This window comes from Silurus meridionalis, chromosome 27, assembly GCF_014805685.1.
Source record: "Silurus meridionalis isolate SWU-2019-XX chromosome 27, ASM1480568v1, whole genome shotgun sequence".
NCBI classification, from domain to species: domain Eukaryota; kingdom Metazoa; phylum Chordata; class Actinopteri; order Siluriformes; family Siluridae; genus Silurus; species Silurus meridionalis.
The window spans coordinates 16955161-16982146 of record NC_060910.1 but is presented as its reverse complement, the minus strand read 5'-3'; the positions used below and the strand labels follow the sequence as shown (position 1 = coordinate 16982146).

Genomic DNA, 26986 nt, shown 5'->3' with positions numbered 1-26986 from the left:
CCGAAAATACCTACATATGAAAATGATTAGCTATTAGTCATTTTTGAAGAATGAAATCGAAGTAACCATAGGAATTCTTTTTTTACTTCTTCCAATAATTTCCATTTATTTTCATTGACGGTGCAAATAAATATAGAATGGACTGTATGATCATCAAATTATACATTTAAATGATCAAATGTAAAAATTTACTTGCTGAGTACTGTGTGCTTAAATCATTACCATTTATATGCTCTATTGAAGCAGAACCTACAACAACTGAGTGGGTTTGGAAATTATTATTGATACAGTATTAGTTGAGAGAATGCACAAGCTTTTGAAAGGTTCAATCTTCCATTTAAAAAGCCCAAACTGACAAATAACCTTTTGGGGATGTAATGATGATAAAGCATGACTGTGCGCATTTCTGTGCACTGGTGAAAAGGTAGGCCAATACGACTTTTTGGAACTATTCCCAGACAGATATAAGGTCAGGATGAAAAAGGAATTTTAAGTGATGCATCACTATTAGAAGTGTATTTAGCCTACACCTAGGACACTGTTATTAAAGACCTCTGATCCCAGGACATTTCCTCCTTCATTTAGATCTCATTAGCAAGTCCATTTGCCTTGACCTTTGACAATACAATTTAAATGTTTTTATAGATGTAGCATTTCGACCCCTGTTGAACATGCTGCCTTGTGAAAACTCGAATCAAGGACACCTCAAAGTGATGCCAACAAGTTTACCCTCATCCAAGGGGCTCATCAGCAAGTCCACCAAGTCCGCCTTCATCCAAGGGGCTCATCAGCAAGTCCACTAAGTTTGCCTTCATCAAAGGGGCTCATCAGCAAGTCCACCAAGTCCGCCTTCATTCAAGGGGCTCATCAGCAAGTCCACTAAGTTTGCCTTCATCAAAGGGGCCTCATCAGCAAATCCACATGCCTAGACCTTTAACTGTCCAGATAAATGTTTGTATAGATGTAGCTTTTGGACCCCTTTAAACATGCTACCTTGTGTAAATTCAAATCAATGCCACCTCAAAGTCGAATCCATTTGATGCCAAAGGAGCACTAAGTTGGCCCCATCAAAGGGGTCTCATCAGCAAGTCTGTTTCCTTGACCTTTAACTATACAGATTAAATGTTTTGCTAGACATAGTCTTTTGGGTCTCTTTTGTACACACAACTGTATTGGTTACTTCTCAACACCACAATTAATTTTACACCCAATCACTCCACTTTGGATCTTTTTTGTTTCTAGCCTCATGCCACAAGTTTGCATTAGTCTACAGGTAGTGTAAAAACATGCATCAACAGAAGAACTTAGGGGACACCAGTTACCAGGTGCCAATTCCCTTTCCGGGACATTTTTTTAAAGGTAGGATGATAGAACAAATGTTTTTGGAACCATAAACATGTATAGTTTAGTTTACACCTTGGACCCCTGCTGATCCAAGGGTATTTTACCCCCTCATCGGCAAGTTCACGTGCCTTGAACTCAGACTGTACATTTTAAATATGTCTATAGACATACCCTATTTTAATTCTTTATTTATTTATTTATTTATTTTTTACCTCTTTTGCACATTTGACTTTGTTTAAACATGGCCAAAATACATCTCAAGGTCAGATCCAAAATGTACTGGTCATTTCTCAACACCATCTTTTCATTCCCATACAATGCATCTCCAACCTGGACTTCTTCCCTACTAGTTTTAATACATGGCTAAAACAAAAGATGATGATTACAAATTAAGGTTTTCAGGAACTTGGGGAAACAGTTTTCTTTCCTTTTGGGTTAAATGGAGTCCATTAAGTCTTTTGATGGACCTAACATGGCAAAGGTATAAAAGACATTTTAAGATCAAGTGGAACAAATCTTTATGTGTCGCATGTATAATAGTAAACTGTGTCATGGATCTGCTGAACATATTGGAGTAATCACTGGGGGAAAAATCACTTTCATGCAGAAAAAAGAGTAAGTTCTTCAGCATGTCTTAGTCTTGGGTTCTTGCTGGTCTTTAAATGCGGGGCAATTAATGCAAGGCAAAAATGTTCTCGAAGAAGCAGCTATACACAGTTCATTTCATCATCCAAAAACATTTCCTTTGGTCAGACATATACTATGAACATATGAACGAATATAACGTGCTTATAATAACACAGACAATTTCCTTGACATATTAATAAGGAGACTCGTACATATACTCAATAACGAGAAAATGGGAAAATAAAGCCTTAAAGAAAAATAAAGATCTTAAAGAGAAGATTTAGTGTGACTTCCGCATTAAAATGCCTGAGCTGTTTAATAGATAAAAGATTTAGGCTCCAATTTAGAACGCATTTAGTCGCTGAGTTACCCTCAGACCATTACATTGTCTTGACCAAGTGACCTTTGTACAGTTTTCGGGAAGTGAGATGGGGCAACCAGTTGAGGGAGGACATGCGAAATTCGGGCATTACCTTTCATTTCACCCATGTTCAGCGTCTTCCCAGCTGCTCCAGTAGGTCAGCACGTGCTGCGTTCTTCTTGTGCTTCTTGCCATCGTAATGTTGCCGCGCCATGCCTGGGTTGTTGAACCACGCGTGGCACAGCTGGCAGTAGCGATCCGAATCTCCGTTTAGCTGTGGCCAGCTTTCAGATGGCTTTTTTACCGGACTGGGGGTCACTTCTGAAGGACACAGAGAATAAAATGTGTCGATAATCTTTAAGGATGAGGTTGGAGAGTTTTCGCAAGTTTTCTTTGCTTTGATTTTACTTGTATTTCATTTTCTTTTCTGGGCCGTTTTCATTCCTTGTCCCCTTTCCCCTTACCGCTGCCTTTGTCTTTATCGAGAAGAATCCTGCAATTACTAACAACTGTGTTGAGATTTTCCATTCTGCCATCTGCAGCATCGCCACAGGCCGGGAAATAATGAGCTCTTGCCCTAATCTGTCGCATAAGCAAAAACGACTGACAATTGGAGGGCGGAAAAAATACTTGAACCCTAATCTGCTTATTTCTGCTCGCTTACCTTCCACGTGTACGACTGTTAACAGGACGGACCCTGCGCTGGTACGAAATGCCGGTCTATGAAAAAACAAATATTCTGTTTCTAATACTCTAAATTGTTCTATCCCCCACCCCAAAATCCTTGTTTGTCCAGAACTCTCAATAAGGCGCCATTTGGTCTCATATTAACACAAAATCAAATAAAAACATCTCAAATGACACCACAGTAAGAAAGCTAACTGGCTTCGCAGTTTCCATGTGATGATCTTCGCCAGCCGACAGAGTCAGGACCTCATTTGACGTGATGATGCCATTCAACATCAGTAGAAAAGCAAATCTAATGTTTATTGTTATTATATCCCCCCCCTCCCCATCATCACGTAGACAAGGCTGATTACTACAACGCTTCCATTTATCAGCATGAGCGCAGAATCTGGGACACAAGCGTAAACAGCAGGCACGCAGAAATATCCTTTCATCCCACTGAGATAATCGTAACCTGCCAAGAGCTGAGATTTCTTTCTTCCGTCTGCCATTTATTTTTTGTATTATTATTTGTTTATTTTTTTTACAGCCCTTTTCCCCTCCCTTGCTATTGTTCTTAAGACTTCGAAATGACATGCTAGCCGGGCAAAATTTGAATCGGGGTAATTAACCGCTGCGAATACGCTGCGATATGATGATGGCGAAGCAGAAATCTGGAATTCTTGCAGCTTATCGCCTTTGGTGGAGCGTGATACTGTAACGAAATCCAGCAAACTCGAGCGTTTTTTTCCGAAATATCGGTGAAATATATCATTGTAACTCATAATTCCGTTGATTTTCTCTGTGTCAATTAACTGCATGTAACACATTTTATGGTTTTTAGGGTTGATTTGACGTTTTCCGTCACAAGAACCTCTTCGAGATTCTCTGCAATTTTTGTTTTTCATTTTCTCGGTAATGCAACAAGTTTTGCCAAGCCTCAGCACTGTTTCTAGAACCCTTAGTGGTTGAGGCATTGGACTTTGGATCCAAAGGTCATGATTCCCTTTTGTACCCCTGAACAAGCCGCTTAACCACACAGCTGCTCAGTTGTATGAATGAGATCAATGAAAGTTGCTCTGGATAAGGGCGTTTGCCAAATGCAATAGTTGAAATAGTTGAAAACAAGTCAGAGGACTGCATTTTTGATCAGTTGCAGAGGTCAAATGTCTTACAGTGGCAGACCTGTCTGGAGCAAGTTGCAATCGTCTAGTCTTGGAATGATAAGGGAGTGAACAAGCACCTGAGTAGCCGGTTCAAAGCTGGTAAGTGACCATGGTATAGGCGGAATTATCCATAGATTATTGGAGCCGTTGTTCATCTTTGTACTGTGCATTACAATCATGTTTCCCAGCCTACTCTAAAGCAATGAATTGTGAAGACTGTATCTTGGAGCTCAGTACACCAGAGAATAGAGAAAAAGAAGAGTTGGGAGTATGGTATGAGCAAAGGTGTGAAGACGGTATCATAATGCCATTATTGTGTGTGTCTTAGATGTAGTTAGGCATTAAAAGCGCATTGGAGTAAGTAATGTCTTCACCCCACTCGGAGTTTCTTCCATTTTGATTTAATATGAGTAGCATGGGTTAGCAAGGAAGCAAAGCTGACACATGGCTTTTTAGAAGAAATCATCTATCAGCCAGACAACCAAAAAAATAGGGGAGGTTGTTTCTAGGAAATAAAAAAAAGTTTATTTCATGGGAAGAGGAATGAAATCTTGTTAGTTTTATTAGCCGAGAGAACGGGAACAAGGAGGGCATTTATCAGGCAGCGTATCCGGTGTGCGGAGAAATGAGTTTGAACCGTGTGTCAAGTCTATATCATCCTTCAGCCTGCGACAGGAGCTCAGACTCTACGCTGGAGATCTAGCTGAGGCTTTTTGTCTTTTTCTTCGCCTTTCTTTTGAAGAATGGTAGGACATTTCCACAGTTACACTACAGACGCATGACTTTTGATAGACATTTACGTTTAAAGCATTTCGCAGGCACCCTTGACCAAGCGTCTTACAATTTTCTCATTTGTACGATTGAGCAGTTGATGGTTAAGGGCCTTGCTCGAGGGCTTGGCAGTGCTGGGATGTGTCATACTCACAATTGGATTTGAAATTACCATCAGAAGTCCACCATCTTAACCACTGAGCTACCACTGCCTCATACAATTCAAATGTTATTTTGAAGTTTTCAAAGAAACTGGTCCTCTGGCTGTTGCAATAGTATATATACTTACTGTAGTGTACCCTCAAGAGACCATTAGTATGCATCTTATACCTGGAGCTTTTGTCAGTTAAGTGATAACACAGTATATGGACAACAGTTTGTGGACACCTGACAATACAATCTGCTTTCTGAACATCCCATTGAAACAGTGTTTTTCCACCTCGGGTATCCCCTGTACCCGCTGTACCCCTTGTCCCCCCCTCCAGGTATCCTTTCTCTCAACCTGTTTTTCCTCTCTGAAATGATGAAAAAATTTAAAGTGTTGACTGCTGTAACTGCTGTCAGATCATCAACACCTGAAACAAACTTTCTGACTAAGGTCTAGTGGTTAGGATTCGGCGCTCTCACCGCCGCGGCCCAGGTTCGATTCCCGGTCAGGGAACCGAACCCAGCCATTAGGGTTGCACAAGCCAGTGCACTCTTAGTGCCGGTCCCAAGCCCGGATAAATAGGGAGGGTTGCGTTAGGAAGGGCATCCAGCGTAAAAACATGCCAAATCAAACATGCGGATCATAAATACGGATGATCCACTGTGGCGACCCCTAATGAGAGAAGCCGAAAGAAAGTTTACCCTCAAGAGACCATTAGTATGCATCTTATACTTGGCGCTTTTGTCAGTTAGGTAATAACAGTATATGGACAACAGTTTGTGGAACCTGACAATACAATCTGCTTTCTGAACATCCCATTGGAACAGTGTTTTTCCATCTCGGGTATCCCCTGTACCCCCTGTACCCCTTGTCCCCTCCCTCCAGGTATCCTTTCTTTCAACCTGTTATTCCTCTCTGAAATGATAAAAAGATTAAAGTGTTGACTGCTTTAAATGCTGTCAGATCATCGACACCTGAGACTAGCTTTCTGACTAACTTGCAAAAAATGTGCATTTGATCACATGTACTAGAGCATGTGGAATTTAGCGGGATACATCGCTTCAGTGACTTGCTCTTACTGGTTATTTTTGTATCTACCTTGCATTCATTTTTTTTTCGCTTCCTCGAGTTACATTTTATTACATCGAGTTCCATTATTTCTATATTCTTCAAAAGATGAGGGATGTTTGTTGGGAAACAATACAGTTAAAAAATAAAAATAATAAAATAAAAACTTTCCAAAAGCTGCGTGCTATTCTCGGGAGAGCATTATTTGTCATCGTTCGGCGTCTCGCCTCTCCTCTACTGTCTCACCCGATGGAATTAGAAGAGCTTCACTGCTGCCGTAATGGCCCTTCAGAGGTCCCAAATTAAGTTGGCTTTCTTCGCACAGAGCCTCCTCGGACGCTGAAGGATCCATTAGTATCAAATCGGTTTTTGTTAATGTCCTTATGGTCAGCTGGAGGGTGATTGGGGGTTTGGATGGAAGGACACCTTCCTGTCTATTTTACAGCTACTTTTTTATCAATCCTGTTGTTCCATAGTTACTGGGCCCAAAAGATTTACATATAAACCAATTTGATGGTTAAGGTTTCGTTTGAAATGCCAAGTATAGCTCAGTTTATTATCTCAGTGATGATGCACTATATAGACAAAAGTCACACAATTGTACAAATCTTTAGATGTGGTAGCATGTCATTCTCCCATCACTTGAACGCCAGCTCAAAGAAGATATGCTTTACACGGGTTGAGCTCTGACCTCAACCCTACTGAACATGATAAATGTGAACGCTGACCGCACCCCAGGCCTCCTCACTTCACCTACATCAGTACCTGACTTTACTAACACCCTTTGTGGCTGAATGAGCATAAATCTCCACAAAATCTAGATCTTTCTAGAACTTTCTTGTACTTTTTGTAGTACACCACATTGCTGTCGAATATAAAGTAGTTTCTGATTAATCAGACCGATTTTCCAGTGTCAGCGCACGTCCGTTTGCATGATGAGAGGAATAAATACCTCAGAATGTACACTAATATTTATAAGAAAGCAGGAATTCACTTCATACTACATTTCCCACAAGCCACTTTAATGAACTGCATCATGGGTTTGTTTGTGCACCTGTTCCTAGTTTAAGCATTGATTAAATACGTCTCTCTTCAGCCATTCATACACAAAACATATAGCATAACCTTATGCTCCAGTACATCTGATCAACTGCACATCAAAATTTATAGTACAGTGGTCCCCCGGTTATCGAACGGCTCGGCTATCGAACATTCCGGTTAGTGAACGGTTTTACGAACGAAATTTCGGTCCGGTGAACCCATCCTGATGCATCCAGAGATTGGGTTAGCTTCAATTGTGTCCCAACTTATGAAGATTTCTGACATTCGAAAAGAAGATGACGACCCTGTGAGGATCCTGAGTAGGGTTGCAAAATTCCAGGAATTTTCCAGACTGGAAACTTTCCATGGGAATTAACGGAAATATATGGGAATCAACTGGAATTCATGGGAATAAACTGGGAATTTACCAAATTGCAGGATAGCCTAGCCTATAACAAGGAACTTAAATGTAGTATCTAGGATAATCTTGGTTAAAACAACCAGATTTAATGCAATTTCAAATGCACACAGCACACTTACTGCTGGGCTACTGAGGCCACGCCCCCCTGGGTGTAAGCTACTGTGCAACACAATGATACTAACAATTATATCAAAGTCAAAAAACGTATGTTTATATTATGTTTGTATGTGATACAGTTTATATGAACTTCCCCAAACTTCTAATTAATTATCATAAATTTCCAAAAATTCCAGCAAATTCCTGGTAAGTTTCCAATTTGGAATACAAATTCCCCAGATGGTTTCCAGGAATTTACCAGAATTTTTTCACCCCGTTGCAACCCCAGTCCTGAGGCATCTAAAGATGTATAGGCTCCAGTTGGATCCCACCTCAAAGATTTTGAACCTTGGATTTAACAACCTCGTAACCAATAATCAAAATAATCTTCTACATAAGTGGTTTCTCCATCATTGAACATTTAAAGGCTCGGGCATGGACGAGTTGGTGTTGAATCTATAATGATCTCAAATGTTTAGCTAATTTGTTAGAGCCCATGTTGCAGTTACTGTATACGACTGTAGAATGGACATTACTCAATCACACACTCATGATATTTCTCACTCTCCGGTGTTTGTGATGTTTTTATGATTTATTTCCACACTCAGCGTTACCCAAATGGGGACGGGTTCTAGATTTTGGAGTGTGGTCATGGATATTTCTGTTCATCAGCCATGTAGGTGAGGAGACCTGGGGTGCAGTCAACGTTTACATTCATCCCAAAGGTGTTCAGTAGGAAAGAGATCAGAGCTCTATTGCAGGCCACTCAAGATCTTCCACTATAAAGCATGTACACAGATCTTCAAGGAGCTCACTTTGTGCACAGGGGCATCGCCATGCTGGAACAGGTTTTGGGTTTCCAAGTTCAAATGAATGCTAAATCTTATTGTAGCGCCATAATTGAGGATTGAGGACAATTGAGCGCCTCCAGCTTTGAGGTAACAGTTTAGAAAAGAACCACATATAGCAGAAAAGGTGAGGTGACCCAATACTTTTGGCAATACTTCCTTACTTATCAGTTTCCAAGTCTCCTGCTATTCCCAAACCCAGTATTCAGTATAAAGCACAGTGAAGAGTTCAGGTAGATGAACGGCGATCCCGATAAATAATAAACTAAAAATGGCAGGCGTCGTTAGCGACACACTGGTTTCGCCCCGAACTCTGTGGCAGATGGGAGCCAAAAAACCTGCTGATTCCCGAATTGCCTGAGAGGTATTATCATCCATCTCTTTCTCTCTCGGCTGGCTGAAGAACACACGCTGAGGCTCGTTGTGCGCAAAAAAAGCACTTCGGAAGCACTTAGTGAACTCTGTGGCCGTGTGTATGTGTGTAGATTTTATGTATACACACACACACACACACACACACAAAAAAACCCCACACATTATATATATATATATATATATATATATATATATATATATATATATATATATATATATATATATACACACACACACACACACACACACACACACACACACACACACACACACACAAAAAACCCCACACATTATATATATATATATATATATATATATATATATATATATATATATATATATATATATATATATATATATATATATATATATATACACACACACACACACACACACACACACATACTGTACAGCTGAGATTAGATCTAAATGAAAGTTTCCAGCCATATGTTCAAGGACAGAGGAGAGTATATTATAATGAAGGCTGTGAATGATGTGATTTAATGTCAATCAAATGATCTCTCTCTCTCTCTCTCTATCTCTCTCTCTCTTTCTCACTCGCTCTCTCTCATTCGCTTCCTCCCTGTTTCTTTTTCTCGTAGTAGAAAACTTTCTTTATATATGGAAAATCAGTGGTGGACGGTAACGAAAGAACATGTAATTCGTTACTGTACTTAAGTCGTTTTTTTTTTTCACGTATCTGCATTTTACTCAATTACATTTTCCAAAATCAGTCGGAACGACTATCTACGAGGATTAAAAACGGAACTGGTAAAAACACGCAGCTAGTCACCGATCAATGCCGAGCCCTCGCTCGGTTTTAAACTCGTTTTGATTGCCGCTTGACAGTGGCGGATTTATGCTAAGGCGACGTGGGCAAAAAAAGTTTGGTGACGTTACCTTAGTAAGGAGAACTGAACCCAAATTAAAATTATGGATGACAAAAAAAAAAGGAGCCCAATTTAATCCCAAATTCAACTCAGTTTTTCACAAAACTGAGTTGATTGAGCAAAGACCCCAATAGACAAGAGGGTAATAGGATCATTATAGTCATAATAAAATCATAGTACTTTGGATACTTAAGTACATTTGAAAAACACTTTTACTCAAGAGAAAGTTGAAAGAGAGCATATTCGACCTACTGTATCTCTACTTTTCAACTACATGCTTTGTATACTTTATCCACCACTGTGGAAAATACAATAAAACATACAGCCTCTTGGCCTCTGCATGACCTCCTGGAAGTTTTTTTTCCCACCTCTCTGCTTTCGGACAAATAAAATAATCATCCCTTGACACCTGCATGTCAGGGATTTGGGAATTTAATGAGTCTCTTAAAGCGAGAGGAAGTTTTTTCCCCCTGAAGAGCTTCGGGTAATCGTCGAGTGACACTTCAGGCAATCAGGAGGCTCAGCAACTTTTTTTTTTTTTTTTTTTTTTTTTAGAGAGATTTCAGCAAACAAACTACAAACAGAATAACCAGCTTCCTATACAGTTTCTAGTATACAGAATTTTTCTTTCTTTTAGACTTCTTTAATGTATTTGTCTTGTATTTTTGTGGAACAATTTTTTTTTCTTTGCAAATTGTGTGCATTTGAAATTGGTCATATAAAATTTTTTTTTTCCCGCCTATCAAAGTTTATGAAAGCCATTCTGTGAAATGGACATGCGAAACGTTGCCGGAGGACGCGCTCACGGAAAAAAAAAAAAAACGACATGTCAGAACGCGATCAGATGGACACCATAAAAAATAAAATAAAATAAAATGGTGCGATGAGGAAATTGAGTGTTCCGAGCCGTTTCGCCGCTTTCCGGAATGATGGTATTAACACGAGGGAACTGTGATCAAAGAGGAGACGATCAAAGTCATTTTTGTATCTGTTATATAAGGTTTTTTTTTTCCATCTTTGTTTCTTTATGGAGTTTCAGAAGTCGGAGTGAAGCAGCCGGTGAACAAACTTTTATACAATCCACAATATATATAAATATATAGAGTAAATACGGTATTACTGTTATTCAAAGTACCGTAATTTCCGGAGTATTAAGCGCACCCGCAAATATAAGCCGCACCCACTGAATTTGACAACGATTTTTATTTTGAACATAAATACGCCGCACCTGTCTATAAGCCTGTCTACACTGAAACTAATGAACTTTACACAGGCTTTAATGAAAGACAGTGTCTGTTACACGGCTTGTATCTAAACAGTAGCCTACCAAGAAAGTTATTGTTCACTGTCTTCCTCCTTCCTTTCACAACTATTTCTCTTGGAAGGTTTTCTTTTGGCATCGTTGTGCGTTTAAAAATCACCATCGGTGAAGCTTTTCTCCCGATGCCGTGCAGCTCAGAACACAGATGAAGTGTGTTTTTCATGCCCGGTTGTTTTCAGCGTGATGAATGATTCGCATTTCCTGTAGACAGTCCGAGTGAGCGGCAGGTCAAACGTCAGAGGAACATCATCCATATTTATGATGTGGTGCGGCCCGATTCATTGGGAGCGCATCTGATTTAATATAAAGAGTTTCATTGGTTCACCTGAACCCGTTCGGCAATTTCATTGGTCTGATGTTATGGGGCTCAGTTTTTTGGCGGCATGAAGTTTGTGAAACCGGAAAAACCCAGGAAAAATCCATAAATTAGCCGCTTCATTGTTAAAGCCGCGAGGTTCAAAGCGTGGGAAAAAAGTAGCGGCTTATAGTCCGGAAAATACGGTAGATACATTAATATAGTAGTAAAATAACATAGTAGAAATGACAATAAAAGCCTCTTGACTAATGAAAAGAACAAACCTTATTAGTATAGTGTAGAATTACTACAATAGAGTCTACATTACTACAGTAGATTCAGTTTCATTGCGCATTAAATACCCTTCGTTGACATAGAAAATAGTGTTGCTCCTAATTAAAAGCATATATCTATATATCTATAGTAGATATAGTATGATTAATAACGAATCGTAGTGTATGATCTATATTAGGACCAATGGCACGCCATCAGGGCCAACAAGGAATCAGAATCACGTCCTTGAATATACGTACATTAAATTGAATTAAATCTAACGCTTTCACCAGTCAGGTCGCGAGTTGGGGCCATCTAGCAGGCATCCAATAACGTTCCCATTTTTAAGTCCTGGAGTTGACTGGAGGGTCAGAGAGCTCGCTAGTCAGAGCTCGCGACCCGCATCTGTAGCAAACTGAGCAAGCGCAAATTGTAGTGAATTGAATAGCTGTTGTGCAGACTTTCAGGAATGTCCCAGTACTTTTGGCCATATAGAGTCTTTTCCATTTAATATTCTACACTGCAGCAATGCTTTTCTTTCTCTCTCTCTCTCTCTCTCTCTCTCTCTCTCTCTCTCTCTCTCTTTTCACTCACACACACTCACAGAAAGACAGAAGAAAGGCTAGCCTGGTTGAAAGCTTCCAGTTGAGTGGCTTTTTTAGGGTCTATTTAAATCTTCTATCAAGCACTATAACTCTGAACCACACACACACACACACACACACACACACACACACACACACACACACACACACACATCCTTCTCAGAGTGGGTCATACAGTGGAAAGATGTCCCACAATGACCTGATCAGAAACACTAGCACATAGACAATGATGTGTTAGCACCCCCTCTATCCCTCCCTCCCTCCCACACACACACACACACACACACATACACAGTGTGTTTAGTGGTGCTCATGACCTTCTCTTAGTACCTCTCTCTCTCTCTCTCTCTCTATTTCTTTCTCTATCACACAAAGTTTATTGTTCAGTGCTGAAACACAATAAGAGCAGGACACACTGATGAGTGTATCGATTACTTTCAGCAATATCTCATATCTCTGAAAGCACACACACACACACACACACACACACACATCCACCCACACACACGTATTAGAACTGTCACATCTCTATTTTATTTTTTTAAAATGAATTCAGAAATTCAGCTACATCCGGGGTGCTAATTTAGCCTAGTTCAGATTACCAAACAAATCCATCACATTATCATTGTTCGCCTCAAAACGCGCTCTGAGCGCCGTGAGAACCGTGCTGCTGCACGAAACCGAGGCAAAACCATAGGGAACATCAACATTTTCCTCAGACGTGTCGTTCTAATTCTAAGAAAAGACACCAACAGCCGGAAAAATTGCTGTGGGACTGCGCTTAGCATTGAGCACTAACCAGAAATACGCCATTTTGGGGAATGTCGCACGGCCTGGCAACATATCAGAAATGGTATTTTGTTACCATAACAACAGTTGTGAACTGATTGTAATAATACTGTATAGGGCCACAAGTATTGGGACACCAACTTTACCAGACAGATTTTTTTTGTTTTTTTTTTTGTTTTTTTATACCACAAACCGTTACCACAGAGTTTGAGGCACACGATTGTATAGGTTGCCTTTGGCATGAAATTTGCCCTTCACTTGCACTTGTAGAGACCCAAATCCAGCTCCATGAAGATATTCTTCTCATGGGCTGGAAGTGTGTGGGAGATCTTGAGTGGTCTAAAGAGCTCAGACCCTCAATCCTATTGAACATAATGATTGTGAACGCTGACTGCACCCCCCATTCCTCTTCATCTCAAAACCTAATGGAACATCTTCCGAAGAAGAGTGGACCTTAATATAACAGAAAATGGGGACTTAATGCACAAGGGGATGTTCAGAAAGCTTTTTTTTGTCCATACAGTGTCTAAAGATTTCTGAGTGTGTGTGTGAGTGTTGTACCTTTTCCCATGATGCCAGGCTGCTCTCCCAGTACTAGTTTGAGTCTCTTCGCGTGGATCTTGCCCTGATAGTGCGACTCCGCGACCACGGCCGAGGTGAAGGACATGTTACACAACGTGCAGCACTTGTTCTTGTCCACATCACCTTCCTCGCTGCCCTGCACCACACACACACGCACACACACACAAAACACACTTTAATTCCAAATTCTTGGAGACTCCTTCCCTGAAGATTTCTGAAGAACAACCTGAAATGTGAGATACCATACTCTGGGTTTGAGCTGTTGCTGTAGGAAAGGTAACGTATTCAGAACGGGTGTTTAACATACACCTGTACTACTGTCATACCTTCAGCTGTCGAATCAGCAACTTTTTGACCAATCATAGTTGAGAATCCGACTGCGGTGTAAATAGTATCATTGAGCATGAATAAGTGAGAACATCCGAGAGACACAGAAAAGCTGAGTGCTACTTAGGAACAACTTCTGGACCTGGTCTGTGTGTGTGTGTGTGTGTGTGTGTGTGTGTGTGTGTGTGAGTGGGCACCAATTTAGCACTTCCTGACTTGTGAAGTGTTTGAAAATCTCCCCCTGTGCGGAGTGTGTGTGTGAAAGCCATTAAACACTCTGTCCTGCTCTGTGCAAGAACCAAAGGCTACAGGGAGTGTGTCCAACTTGTGACTTGTTCAACACATGTTTACCTCACACACACACACACACACACACACACACACACACACACACACACTGTGGGGCACAAAGCAAGACATCCTCTAAATAAAGGACACACACATACACACAGATACAAAGCAAGTCTTCAAATAATAAATGCGCACACACACACACACACACACACACACACACACACACAAACACAGAAAAACAGACAAAGCACACAACGGAAAAAACACACATACAAAACACACTTTTCAAATAAAGGAACACACACGCACAGATAAGAAGCGCACGCACACACACGGCTCAGTTGCTCATTTTCAGTACAGCATAATACTGTGTAGTGTAGTGTAATGTGTGTGTGTGTGTGTGTGTGTGTAATTGTGTGTGTGTATATTGTTTCATTATTGTTTTAGTAATCAATAATTTTTTTTTTAGAGATTAGATAAATGAGATGAGAAAATAAAAATGAGATGGGATTAAAAAAGACGGGATAAAAAAATTACGAAAACGACATCAGAGTTTCACAACGTCTTTAGGTGAGCAGAAATAATGGCACCCTCCAATGCAGATGAGGCAAACTCACTACCACAATTCTGTGTTCTGCTGAATAACATCAACGCAGGCAGAAAGTTCACTTTCAGTACAAGGACACCAGCATGTGTGTGTGTGTGTGTGTGTGTGTGTGTGTGTGTTTAATATAGTGGGATGGGTAACTGCTGTCACTGCTTTCACACCTACTGTTAAAGGCAAGAAGAAAATCTGCCTCAAACCAAATACTTGAAAGATTGTGTAGAATCACTGAACATTTCTCTTCTTTTTCTCGTTTTCTTTTCTTTTCCTTCCATCCTTCTTTCTTTTTAAACATGATTTTATCATTCATCCTATTATTTATCCTTTCGTCCTTTCATTTATCCGTTTATTTATCTATCCACTCCCCTTTATGTCATTTCGTTCTTTCTTCTTTCATTTGCCATTTCGGCATTTTCTGCTTACGTTTTGTTTCCTTCTTTCTTTTTTAAAAGGTTTCCTTTGCTTTTTTTTTTTTTTTATTCCAGCATTCGTTGCCTTTTGTTTTGACTTACTATCTAAAATTAATTCTATCTTTTTTTTTTTGTTCATGTTTAACTTCCTGTTTTGAGTCTCTGCCATTTCCTGTGGTAATTATAATGGATTATTATGTCCTAAGCCACTGACTAAGTTCCTGATGTTCCATAATACACTTGTGTTTTACCTCAAGAGAAAGTTCATTTTCTACAACACTGGTCCCCAACCGGCACCGGTCCATGGGTCAATTGGTACCGGGCCGCACAGGAAAAATACATAACTTACATTATTTCCATTTTATTTATTATCTGATTCTGAACAGTTGTATTTTGGAAAATGACCGGATTCTCTCCTCCACATCTGTCTATTACTCACTCTTGATGCATGTCATGATGCCTCGGTCACGTCTTACCTCCATCCGCTACCTTCTTAAAGGGGCTCCGGCCGCTAACACATAATACATTACCGCTAAATTCAAACCCCCAAGTGAGCAAAACGAACCAAAAACAACACAGTGGATTCACGTTTATCATTACATTTAGATACCAGTTTTTATGGTCGTATCATTTTATTTTGTTGTATTTATCCGCCACACTTTAAAGGCCAGTCCGTGAAAATATTGTCCGACATTTAACCGGTCCGTGGCGCAAAAAAGGTTGGGGACCTTTATAAACCCACGTGTCGCACTACAGAACAGTTAAAAAAAAAACAAAAAAAAAATTGCACTTGATGTTTCTACCCGACCGGAGTGGAGAAGTCGGCATATCGGTTTCCTCTCTTCCTCCAAGTTCGGATCAATGTGAACACCGCTAATTAGATCTCTAATTAAACTCCAGACGGGATGTCCGGGCAGCTCAAAAAACACGTCTCGGGATGCTAATTGTGTCCTCTTTACCAGACGAGTGTGGAGCTGTAGCGGTTTTTCTTGTTTTGAACAGATCCTCTGGGAGTGATGGAGGTACCGGTATCATTACTGAGCCCAAGTACACAGTAATGCACATTCTTGTTGGACTGGAAGTGGAGTTTGATAGAATGTTCATCCTGCAATGCTGTACTATTTATTTTACACAGTGTGTATTCGGTACCTGGTCATCACGGTCCTAAAGAAACCGGATTTTACCACGTTTTTAAGTTTTCTGCGGATTTTTCTTTCCGTGGGGACATTGAACAAAAAAAAAAAAAGCAACGTAAATAACAAAATCAGTAATACGAAACAAAAAGTAATTTGAGAAGTACACAAAACTACTGGGAGAACGTTGGGATCTTGAAAATTTACCTCAGACATTTCTATGTTTGTTTGCGATTATACCGAAAAATTGCTTTGGAACTGCGATAAACAAAAATCCGCCATTTTGGGGAATGCCGCATGTCCTGGCACAAGCTGTGAGGCCGGCGTTATCAGAAATGATAAAATATTTGTCGAATAAAACGTAAAAAAAGTGAAACGACTCAAACGATACGTTTTAGCGCCAAAAGTATTAGGACACCCGAAGTTATTTCGGCCGTATGTGGTTCTTTCCACAAGATTTCAATGCAATGTTGTGCAGAAACAGGTTTGGATCTTCTAGTTGAAGTGTGAAGAAAATGTAAACCTATACTAGGCTGAAAAAAAAAGCATGGGTCCCAATACTTTTTATGGATACCGTGTGCTTTTTTACAAAAACGTCAAATTTTTGGTGGTCCAGCTGATGGATTTTTGAATTTATGGTCCACACCTTCATGGTTTCATTCATTTGTTTATAGACTATTGTACATCATCGATTTGTATTTCAATCCCTTGATAGCTAGATTAGCGCCCCCCGCCCCAGTACACAACACGAGCTACCGATCGCATCCTGGCTCACTGACTCCACTTGAATCGGAAATTTGATTTTCCGCCGAAGCGCTCCGTTAACAGATGGCTGATAGAGATTAAACACTGCAGGGATTTCGGTCTCCATGCTCGATTCCGCCCTGAGCATTACGTCTTCATCGTCGGCACGCATTTATCCCACTTTCTTTCTTTTTTTTTCAAGGTGGCTCGGAAAACAATGGTCCCTTTCAAGTACGACGGCAAGCGATCTATTTTTTTTACCGTTCGGATGCGAAATTGCCAACAATAAAGGGACCCTTCGTTTTCATTGCATTGTAATGCGTGCATGTAGGGGCTTCTGTTTCGAATCAACATTTAAGGGACACGCTAGGCCACACAGAGAGAGCTGTTTTCAGGGTGGGTTTAGAGGCAATGGGATGTTAAACGCAGCATCTGCGAACTCTGCAGGCGTCGCTCGCTGAGGGAACGCTGGGAGGAGAGCAGGAGGCTGAGAACTGCACAAAATAAATAAATAAATAAATAGAAAGCAAATTAAAACATAGGCATGTTTTTTTAATGCCTCAGTGAAAAAAAGTTTACGGTCAGGAAGCACTTTTTTGTTTGTTTGTTTTTGTATTTTGTGCTGAACTATCAGGAAACTCTCCGGTGATACGTGTTCTGTTCATTCTGAGCAAGTTTTTGGGGAAAGGAAAACAAAGCAGTCGTTTATTTGCCTTAGCAGTCAAGAAAAGCAGCAAGGTCATGTAAAAAAAAAAGAGCACGAAAACACCACTGGTGTAAAAACCTGTAGAAACACAGCTTTCCGGTTTGCCACCCAATTTTCACCCTTTGTTGGCTGCAGGCTGACACTGTTCCCGCTGTCATATCGCGAGTTGCATTCTGTCTCCTTTCGAGCTTGGAGCGTTTTCTTCGCTCGCTTGACGGAAAATCGGAATGACGCTCAAATTGCTCAGTGTGCGCATCGCTTGTACGATCAGTCAGCCGGAAAACAGGAAGTTTAACCGTTCAACACACGTGCATGTAGATCAGAATCAAGAGCCTTCCTATAGTCAGCATACAAATCCTCAGAATTGTTTATAATACTCACGTTGTGTGTCCGTAGTTTCTTGGCCGGACAGCCTCCGTCCACCGGGTGGAGCATGTAGTAGAGACGCACTTTGTTCGCATGTTTTCGACTCTGCAAAGGACAAAAACAAAACGAGGTCAGGACACACTAAAGGGGATTGACATAAGTATTGAAACCGTAAGCCCTTCATTATGAAGACTGTGGGAATCTCGAGCTTCAAATCCGTATTGTCTCAGCCAATCAGATTGCGACTCGCTTACTCCAAGTCCCTCTAGATAGCATCCAATAACGTCAGCATTTTCACGTCTTTTGATTGAACAGTCAGAGAGCGCACTAGTCAGAGGTCGAAACCGGCATCGGTAGCAAACTGCACAAGCTCAATTTTATTTGTGTATTTACTTTCGAGGTGAATATCGATGCTTCTGCTGAAGATGATGAATGAGAGATGTGGCTACAGTGAAAGGAGACTTGTTGAATTGTGTTTATTTGGTCTCTTGCTTTAGTAATGATGTTCATTCTCATTGTATGAGATTCCTGGTCCTGATGCAGCGCTCTGTTATATTGCGCTTCTCTCTAACACTGATGGTTTCTATAGCCGTGGCATAGGAATGATGATATTAAGAGGTGAATTGACTCAGGTAGGACACCACCGAGGGTCTGTGGAATGATGTATTATCATGTGAAGCACTGATGCGGGAGTGAATGATATATTTCAACAATCGGAAATAAAAAAAAAGCAAAAATGCATATTATATGCGTACATATATTTTACTATATTTAATTTTAGGGTTTTGATTGTTACAGTTGAGAGTTAATTTTAGGGATTTCTAGCTTTTTTATTTTATTACATTACATGTCATTTCTTTTATTAAAATGAATTTTCGTCTCAGAATAAAAAAATTTAATTTTCATTTAATAAAGATTTATAACACCTATAAAAAAATGTACAAAAAAACGACTCTATTATATATATATATATATATATATATATATATATATATATATATATATATATATATATATATATATATTATATACATCTTTTTGAAATATGAATTTTTAAGAAAATTAGGACATTTTTTTACAATTATTATATATATAATGCATACAAGATTTAGTTTATAATATGAGCGTTAAAAGTGGATAGAAGGATTAAGTTTAATGGTTCATACATAGTGCACGAATGTCGAGACGGTGATTACAGTGAATGCAGTTTGATCTTCACAGCAAAATGATGAGGCTAGACTAAATCGGTTAATCACAGCACGCCTATCTTTTATTTATATATTTTTGGGCTCGCACTATTTCCAGACATTCTCTTTGTTACAAAGTGTGAAACTATCCAGCTGACATCAATGGACACGCTGTGAAAATGACAAAATAAACTGTCCTTTGCCGCGATAATGATTTTAGTTCTGCTAACTGGGACCGAATGAATAATATGCACAGCTGGAAATGGAGGGGTGGGGTAAGAAGAGGGAGAGAAAGAGAAAAAAAAAAGAATTATCGCAGCCACTATTATTGCCCTATGGATCACCAATGTGTCAATGTTTTCAGGCGGATGTGGCATGGCTGCAGCGACACGCAAAATCGATTCACACCCTTGGTTTATGTCAAAGTCAAGCCATTTGACAAGAAGAGTATATATATATATATATATATATATATATATATATATATATATATATATATATATATATATATATATATATATATAGAGAGAGAGAGAGAGAGAGAGAGAGAGAGAGAGAGAGAGAGAGAGAGAGAGAGAGATGGAAAAGGGCTGCAAAATAACTCGAATTGTAAAAAAGCTAGCACTCAAGAAATAATGTCACCACTGGAAAGAAACCCGAAAGCCGATGAACAAAGGTGCACAAAGTTATTACGTTTAATGAGTCCCAACTCCAATCACACTTGCAGTCTTAAAGAAGCAATCAAAACCAGGTTCGGATCAGGAGCCGGAGTGCATCTGGCTGCAAACCTTTTGTTGATGGTATAGAGCCCCAATGGATGTGTTATTTACATTTATGTTTGTAGCATTTAGAATGAGTTAAATCATCTAATTTATTTGTTTGAGCATTTGAGAGGCCCAGCAACAGCAGACTGGTGGTGCTGGGATTTGACCTTCTAGGCATGGACATGATGTACCAATGTAACCCTTTGTTGTCATGGCGAGATCGGTTTAATGGCTTCATCGACCATGTAGATTGACACCTAGACACCGCCCCCTGCTATTTCTACGGTCTTCTCAGGATACGTATTAGAACGCTGTTAATTCCTGCCATCTTTGCTTTGGTCAAAGGGCATGGTCAAAAGAAGAAATTCTGGGACATCTGGGTAGATGATTCGGCTTTGCCTCGAATCCAAGGTCCAAAGGGGAAGTGTGTGAAAATGGTACTTGCAAAACATCAGGTATAATTCTGGTTCACACCATTGATGGAGTTTAACCATAATCCCAAAAAACCCAATCTGGTGAATAAAGTCTGATTATCTGAACCAGGTCTATGGAATTTAACGTAATTCTTTGTGATGGGTTGTACCGAGAAACAACGTAGGTAGGTAACTGATACCGCAGATCAATATGATAGAAGCAATCAGGCAAGTCAAGTCTGATTATCCGAAGCAGGTCTATTGGATTAGGCTTTACTTGGAAGTCTGAGGGATGGGATATATCCCAAAACAAGGTTGGTGATCAATACCTTACACCATACTGGTTACCGTTGTTGATTGAGGATCGATGCTGATCGCAAGCACGTGTCAGGAATACAGTATGACTTGAGCAGGACCTGAATAAACCAATAAAAAAAAAAAAACATGACTCCACTCAGAGTTATTTTGCAGCCACTGAAACTTTGAAACCCGAGTCAGCAAATCTGCCGGTGGCCCCTATGCGGCTGTTCCACTCAGGAAAAGCCACCTCCTGTCGCTCGCATTTTACAGACGACATCCATCTGTGAAAGAGATGGAAGCAGTTGGATCGTAGGAGAAGAACTCATGTTTGTAACACAAAATTCGTCAAAACAGGTGGAGTATTCCGTCAGGTCCCCCTACATCATACTCAAAATGTTCATATGTTTGCGTTTTTTTTCTAATAAAGATGTAAAATATAAGTGGTTGTAGTACTTTGGTGCTCAAAGGACATTCAGATTCCTGTTGAGTAAATGCTTAATTCCACCAAGTACAATGTATGCGGGAGGGGGTGGGATTAGTCAGAATTCATCTGGGAGTGAGTGGGATTGATCAGAATTCCGTTGGAAGTGGGTTTGTGTGGGATTTAATCTTGATTGAACTCATTAGCTGGAGTTTCTATTCCAATCATCATAGATGACTTAAGTTTTTTTTCTTTTCTTTTGGGAGTCTTAGATAGGTAGGACGGCGATTTAATGTCATATGAAAAACCTTGACCTTGAAGGTTAAGGTTAACAAACTGAGGGAATCAGAAAAACCATTTGGAGAATCATTCCTGTTTCCTGATTCACATCTACACCTGTGTAGAAATAAATAAAACCAAGGTCTGCATTGCATCGAGTGTGGCTTGGTCTAATGTCAATTAGCATATACAACTAAAAGTTACAAACCATGTCAAAACTAAACAGGTTCATTCAAGTTTATAGCCAATAAGTATACGTTCTGGGGGGCAAGATCCTTGCTCGTGATGGCAACCGTATCTCAAATAACTGCTCTTTAGCATCCGAGGCAAGCGGAAAAGCAAGTGATAAATGTGCAATCCTTGAGGCAGATGCATTAAATCGTACAGTTTTTTCCGAGGAGTGTGTGTGAGTAGCGGGAATGACATTCATCTGTATAAATCACTGTATAGATTTCCTTCTTCAGTCTAGTCCAAAGTCAATAATGTCAGCACAACTGTGATTTTGTCCTGGTCATACATTCTCAGTGTCTCTTTTCCATTTTGCCATTGTCCTCCAATTTTCCACTATATTGTTCTTTTCTGTCTACCTCGATGTTTTTGCTGATGTTGTTGTAATATGTGTTTTCCTTGGAACTCCAAGCTTAGATAGAGCACACGCACACCTGCTGTGATGTCCGTATCCGGACCGTGACCACAGAGGTAATAAAATGCAGTATGTCAGCTGTTTGGGCTCTGTCAAGACAGTACACTTTCCCCGCTAAATTTAAAGATGAATGGACATCAAGGCTGCCTAATTTGACAGCAGTTCGGGGTGCTGGGACACGGTTTGGTTCGGCCTTCTAACGGGATCCCTGCGACTTTCGTAGTGGTGGTCCTGAAAAATACCATGCCTGTAAACAGAATGGCGTATTCCTAGAAGTCATCAATAAAATCCATGAGATTCATTAAAGCTCAGCTGAACCCCTGCTGTATTCGTCCAGACTTCGCTTGCTGTTACCCCCACCACCAGAGCTTCAATAGTCACTTTTTGTCACAAAACGTCACCGTGCAGTAAAAGGTCTGACTGACATTTCAAATGCCCTACAAATCTTTTCCCCAAAGACCCAATGGGACTCTATGAGGATGCACCTTTTAAACCAACGGAAAGGTATGTCTAGATAATCCGTTAAGTTATAGAAAAATGTCTGAAGCACAGACTAAGGGTGTTTTCACACCTAGTTCGTTTGAGCCCTCCAAACGCTCTCGGAGCGGTTCAGTGTGTATATGTGAACAAACCAAGTGATCTCAGACCCCTTAAAAGGACCCAGAAGCGAACCGTACTCAGACCACCTCCGGAGGTGGTCTGAGTACGGTTCGTTTGTGGGTCCATTTGTGGTTCGATTTGTTTGTGACATGTGAAAGCAATGTGGTCCCGGTCCGCTTTGCATTTCGTTTCGCCAATTGTCCCTGGAGGCTTGCCATACCTGCAGCCGTGTTCCGTCACTGCTGAAACACAAAACTTTTTGACATGGCAGGTCGCGGAGTCGTGTGGTCTTATGAAGAGAGCTGTGCACTTATTGATATGTGTAAAGAGGATGGCATTAAACGCCAACTATTCTCAACAAATAAAAACATAAAAGTATTTCTTCTGTTTTCTCAAAAACTGAAGGAAAGGGGCTACAACAGAACAGCACCACAATGTCACGTACAAGTGAAAAAACTACGACAGAAGTACATAAACACACGTGATAAAATTCACTTTAAGGGTGTTTTCACACCTAGTTCGTTTTAAAAGAACCAAACCCAGTTCACTTAAAGTGAACCAAAAAGTGATCTAAGCAAATGTGAACTCAGTCCCTTTCGTGTTCACAATAAAAAAGACTCAAAAGAGAACCCAGTTCTCTTTTTGGTCCTCTTCAGTATTGAAGTGATCTCAGACCCTTTCGTGTTCACACCTCAACCTCATAAGAACTCAGAACCCAGAATTGTGTGAAATTTTATCACGTGTGTTTATGTACTTCTGTCGTAGTTTTTTCACTTGTACGTGGTCTGAGTACGGTTCGCTTCTGCATCCTTTTAAGGGGTCTGAGATCACTTGGTTTGTTCACATATACACACTGAACCGCTCCGAGAGCGTTTGGAGGGCTTAAACGAACTAGGTGTGAAAACACCCTAAGTGAACTGGGTTTGGTTCTTTTAAAACGAACTAGGTGTGAAAACACCCTTATTGTGAACACGAAAGGGACTGAGTTCACATTTGCTTAGATCACTTTCTGGTTCAATTTAAGTGAACTGGGTTTGGTTCTTTTAAAACGAACTAGGTGTGAAAACACCCTTAGATCACTTTCTGGTTCACTTTAAGTGAACTGGGTTTGGTTCTTTTAAAACAAACTATATGTGAAAACACCCTAAGGCCTGGGTTGGATTTCATTCCAATCCAAAAACAAATTTGTAGGTGGACTAAAAAGTAACCAGAGATGTAAATATAAACCAGCACTAGAAGCAGTAATGTAATAATGAAATAAAGGGTTCACAGCAAACTAGGAGATCAGTTTAAACAATTGACAATTCCGATAAATGCAGAACCAATTGAAGGTACAGATAAACAGAGGTGTAAAGAGTGCCTGAAAATCATACTTGAGTAAAAGTATCAATACCTTACTGTAAAACTTCATTACAAGCTACAAACCAACAATTCCAATATAACTAGAGTAAAAGTCTTCAAGTATCTGATTCGAATTGTACTTGAGTATTTGAGTCCAAGACATACTGTATGTTGATTGAAAAAAACATTGAACATGCCAGAATTAAAGAAGTCATACAAAACAAAAAGACAAAGTAGTAAAGCAATCTTTCAAAAAGGTATTTTCCATTAACAAATTAAATGACAGTATCGTGTCACAGAAGAAGCATTTTTAGGGTTTAAACGGGACAGTAGCTCGCTGATTCTAACTGATTGGAAAAAGGAGAAGAAGCGTTAGTATTCAATGGACAAACACATCATTCGAGATAAAGCAAAAGCAAATATTCAGAGCTGACTGGGATTTGATGCAGCTCTCAGTCTCAGAAAGGGGGGCACTATTTTTATTCAACTTCAACAAAAGCAGGTTTTCAAGTTTTTTTCTGAATTGATTTTTTTTTTCAGACTGAAATGAGGGCAGCAGTGCTAAAAAGTCACTCAGCAGATGGGGAGTGCTGAGCCTTAATGACATCTTCAACAGAGGTGCAAAATGTAATTGCTAACGGTCATTGCCGATTAAAATAGAGTGGAGAAATTTTTTTTTAAAAATACATCTATTAAATCATAAATGAAAAACTAGAAAGTGGCCAATCATCTCTTAAATACATTAACGAAGTACTTTTACTCCAAAACGTGACACCACTGCGGAGAAGTGAATAGTGAACAGAAAGCTATTTGGATCAGGACAATATAAGAAGTTCTAATAACGGCCATTTAAGCAACCATTTTTACACACCACCAGACACAGACATTTCCCTGCCCAAAACCATTTAACTGAGCAAAAAGCGTGTCAATCTCAAGGAACTGTATTTAGAAATTGCTCAATTATTGCAACCAATAATCTCAATTGGTTTTGGTTAATGTTTCTAATAGGGAACGTTTAAGTGACACTAAAGAAGTGTCGGGTTTTGGAAGAGTCAATACATTTTTGTCCGTGATGGGAATTTAAGATGGAAGGCTTTCTTTAGAACGTAATTCAAGAAAAAATATATAATAATCATGCATTTAAAAGTTTATTGTTGCTTTAATGCTATTTGAATAGTGGACATTTCCCAACATGAATGTAATGATAAATAATGATACATTTTGTTTTATTACTTAGTTAAGTCCAAATAAAAAGTGATTTAAAAAATATATACCGTAATTTCCGGACTATTAAGCGCACCCACATATAAGCACTGAATTTTACAAAGATTTTTATTTTGGACATAAATAAGCAGCACCTGTCTATAAGCCGCAGGTGTCTACATTAAAACTAATGAACTTTACACAGGCTTTAACAAAAGACATTTTGTTCCATTAAGAGCAGAGCGAATAGCCTGCGGACGCATTTTTCCGCTATTGCTGCATGTGTGCAAGGCCGAGGAATATATCCTTATTATTTTCTGATGCTCATTTCCAAGTTTCCTTGACTAACCCGTAACGCTGTTGCCAAGAAAAAAAAAAAAGCATGAGTTTTGGAAACCTGTCTGTGCTTATATGATTTCTGTTGCAACTGGAGTTAGCGAGCTCCCATGACCCTGACTCAACGCATTACAACGGCTTGTATCTAAACAGTAGCCGACCAAGAAAGTCATTGTTCACTGTCTTCCTCCTTCATTTCACAACTATTTCTCTCAGGAGTTTATCTTTTGGCATTGTCACGCATTTAAAAATCACCATCGGTGAAGCTTTTCTCCCGATGCCGTGCAGCTCAGAACACAGATGAAGTGAGTTTTTTCATGCCCGGTTGTTTTCAGCATGAGGAATGATTCGCATTTCCTGTCGACAGTCCCAGTGAGCGACAGGTCAAACGTCAGAGGAACATCATCCATATTTATGATGTGGTGCGGCCCAATTCAGTGGGAGCGCATCTGATTTAATATAAAGAGTTTCATTAGTTCACCTGGGCTAATGTTTTGGTGCTCAGTTTTTTGGCTTGAAGTTTGTGAAACAGGGAAAAACCCAGGAAAAATCCATATATTAGCCACTTCATTGTTTAAGCCGCGGGGTTCGAAGCGTGGGAAAAAAGTCGCGGCTTATAGTCCGGAAAATACGGTATATATTATTTTATTAGAATTATTATTCTAATTTTATATCACTTATTTTTATAGCCAGAGATACAAGCAATGAGTTGCCCTTGAAAACCAGGTCACAAATTTGACATTTGGCTTCTTTAAACGCCTGGTGTTTCAACCTGAAAGAAAACGGTGCCATAAAAGATACTCGATATGAAGGACCTGGACATTTGCTACAGTACATATTTCAGCTCACCTAGATCTTGAACATTTTTAGATCTAGGGCATTTTGTTTATCAGAGAAGTACACATGAATAAGCCAACAAAAAAAGCAATAAAAAGTTTCTCAATAATAAATTCCACGTAGTAACAAAATGTCTCCATAGCTGACAGACAACCAGCAGGGAACCTTTCTTCAAACAGAGGCTTGCAGAAGCATCTTGGTTAATATTCTGTGCAAGTCTAGGACATAGAAAAACTCCACCATGATGCCCAGGGACTTGCTGTTTATTCCCAGTGGCTTTGGGGGGGTCGTTTTCCATTTAATAGCACTCACTCTCCTTTCTATTTGTTTCCCACTTAGCCTCAAAAGAAGTTTTTATTAGCTTTACCAAAACGGAAAGGAATTGCTTTCT

General features: G+C 39.8%; 1 protein-coding gene across 1 annotated transcript in view; it reads right to left on the bottom strand.

Moving 5' to 3' along the window:
* zmat4a (zinc finger, matrin-type 4a) overlaps positions 1–26986 on the bottom strand; it is a 58872-nt gene that overhangs the window by 14728 nt on the left and 17158 nt on the right. The window contains 4 exon segments of the mRNA XM_046842172.1: positions 2445–2471; positions 2474–2653; positions 13667–13823; positions 18287–18376. Coding sequence (XP_046698128.1) covers positions 2445–2471; positions 2474–2653; positions 13667–13823; positions 18287–18376 — 454 coding nt within the window.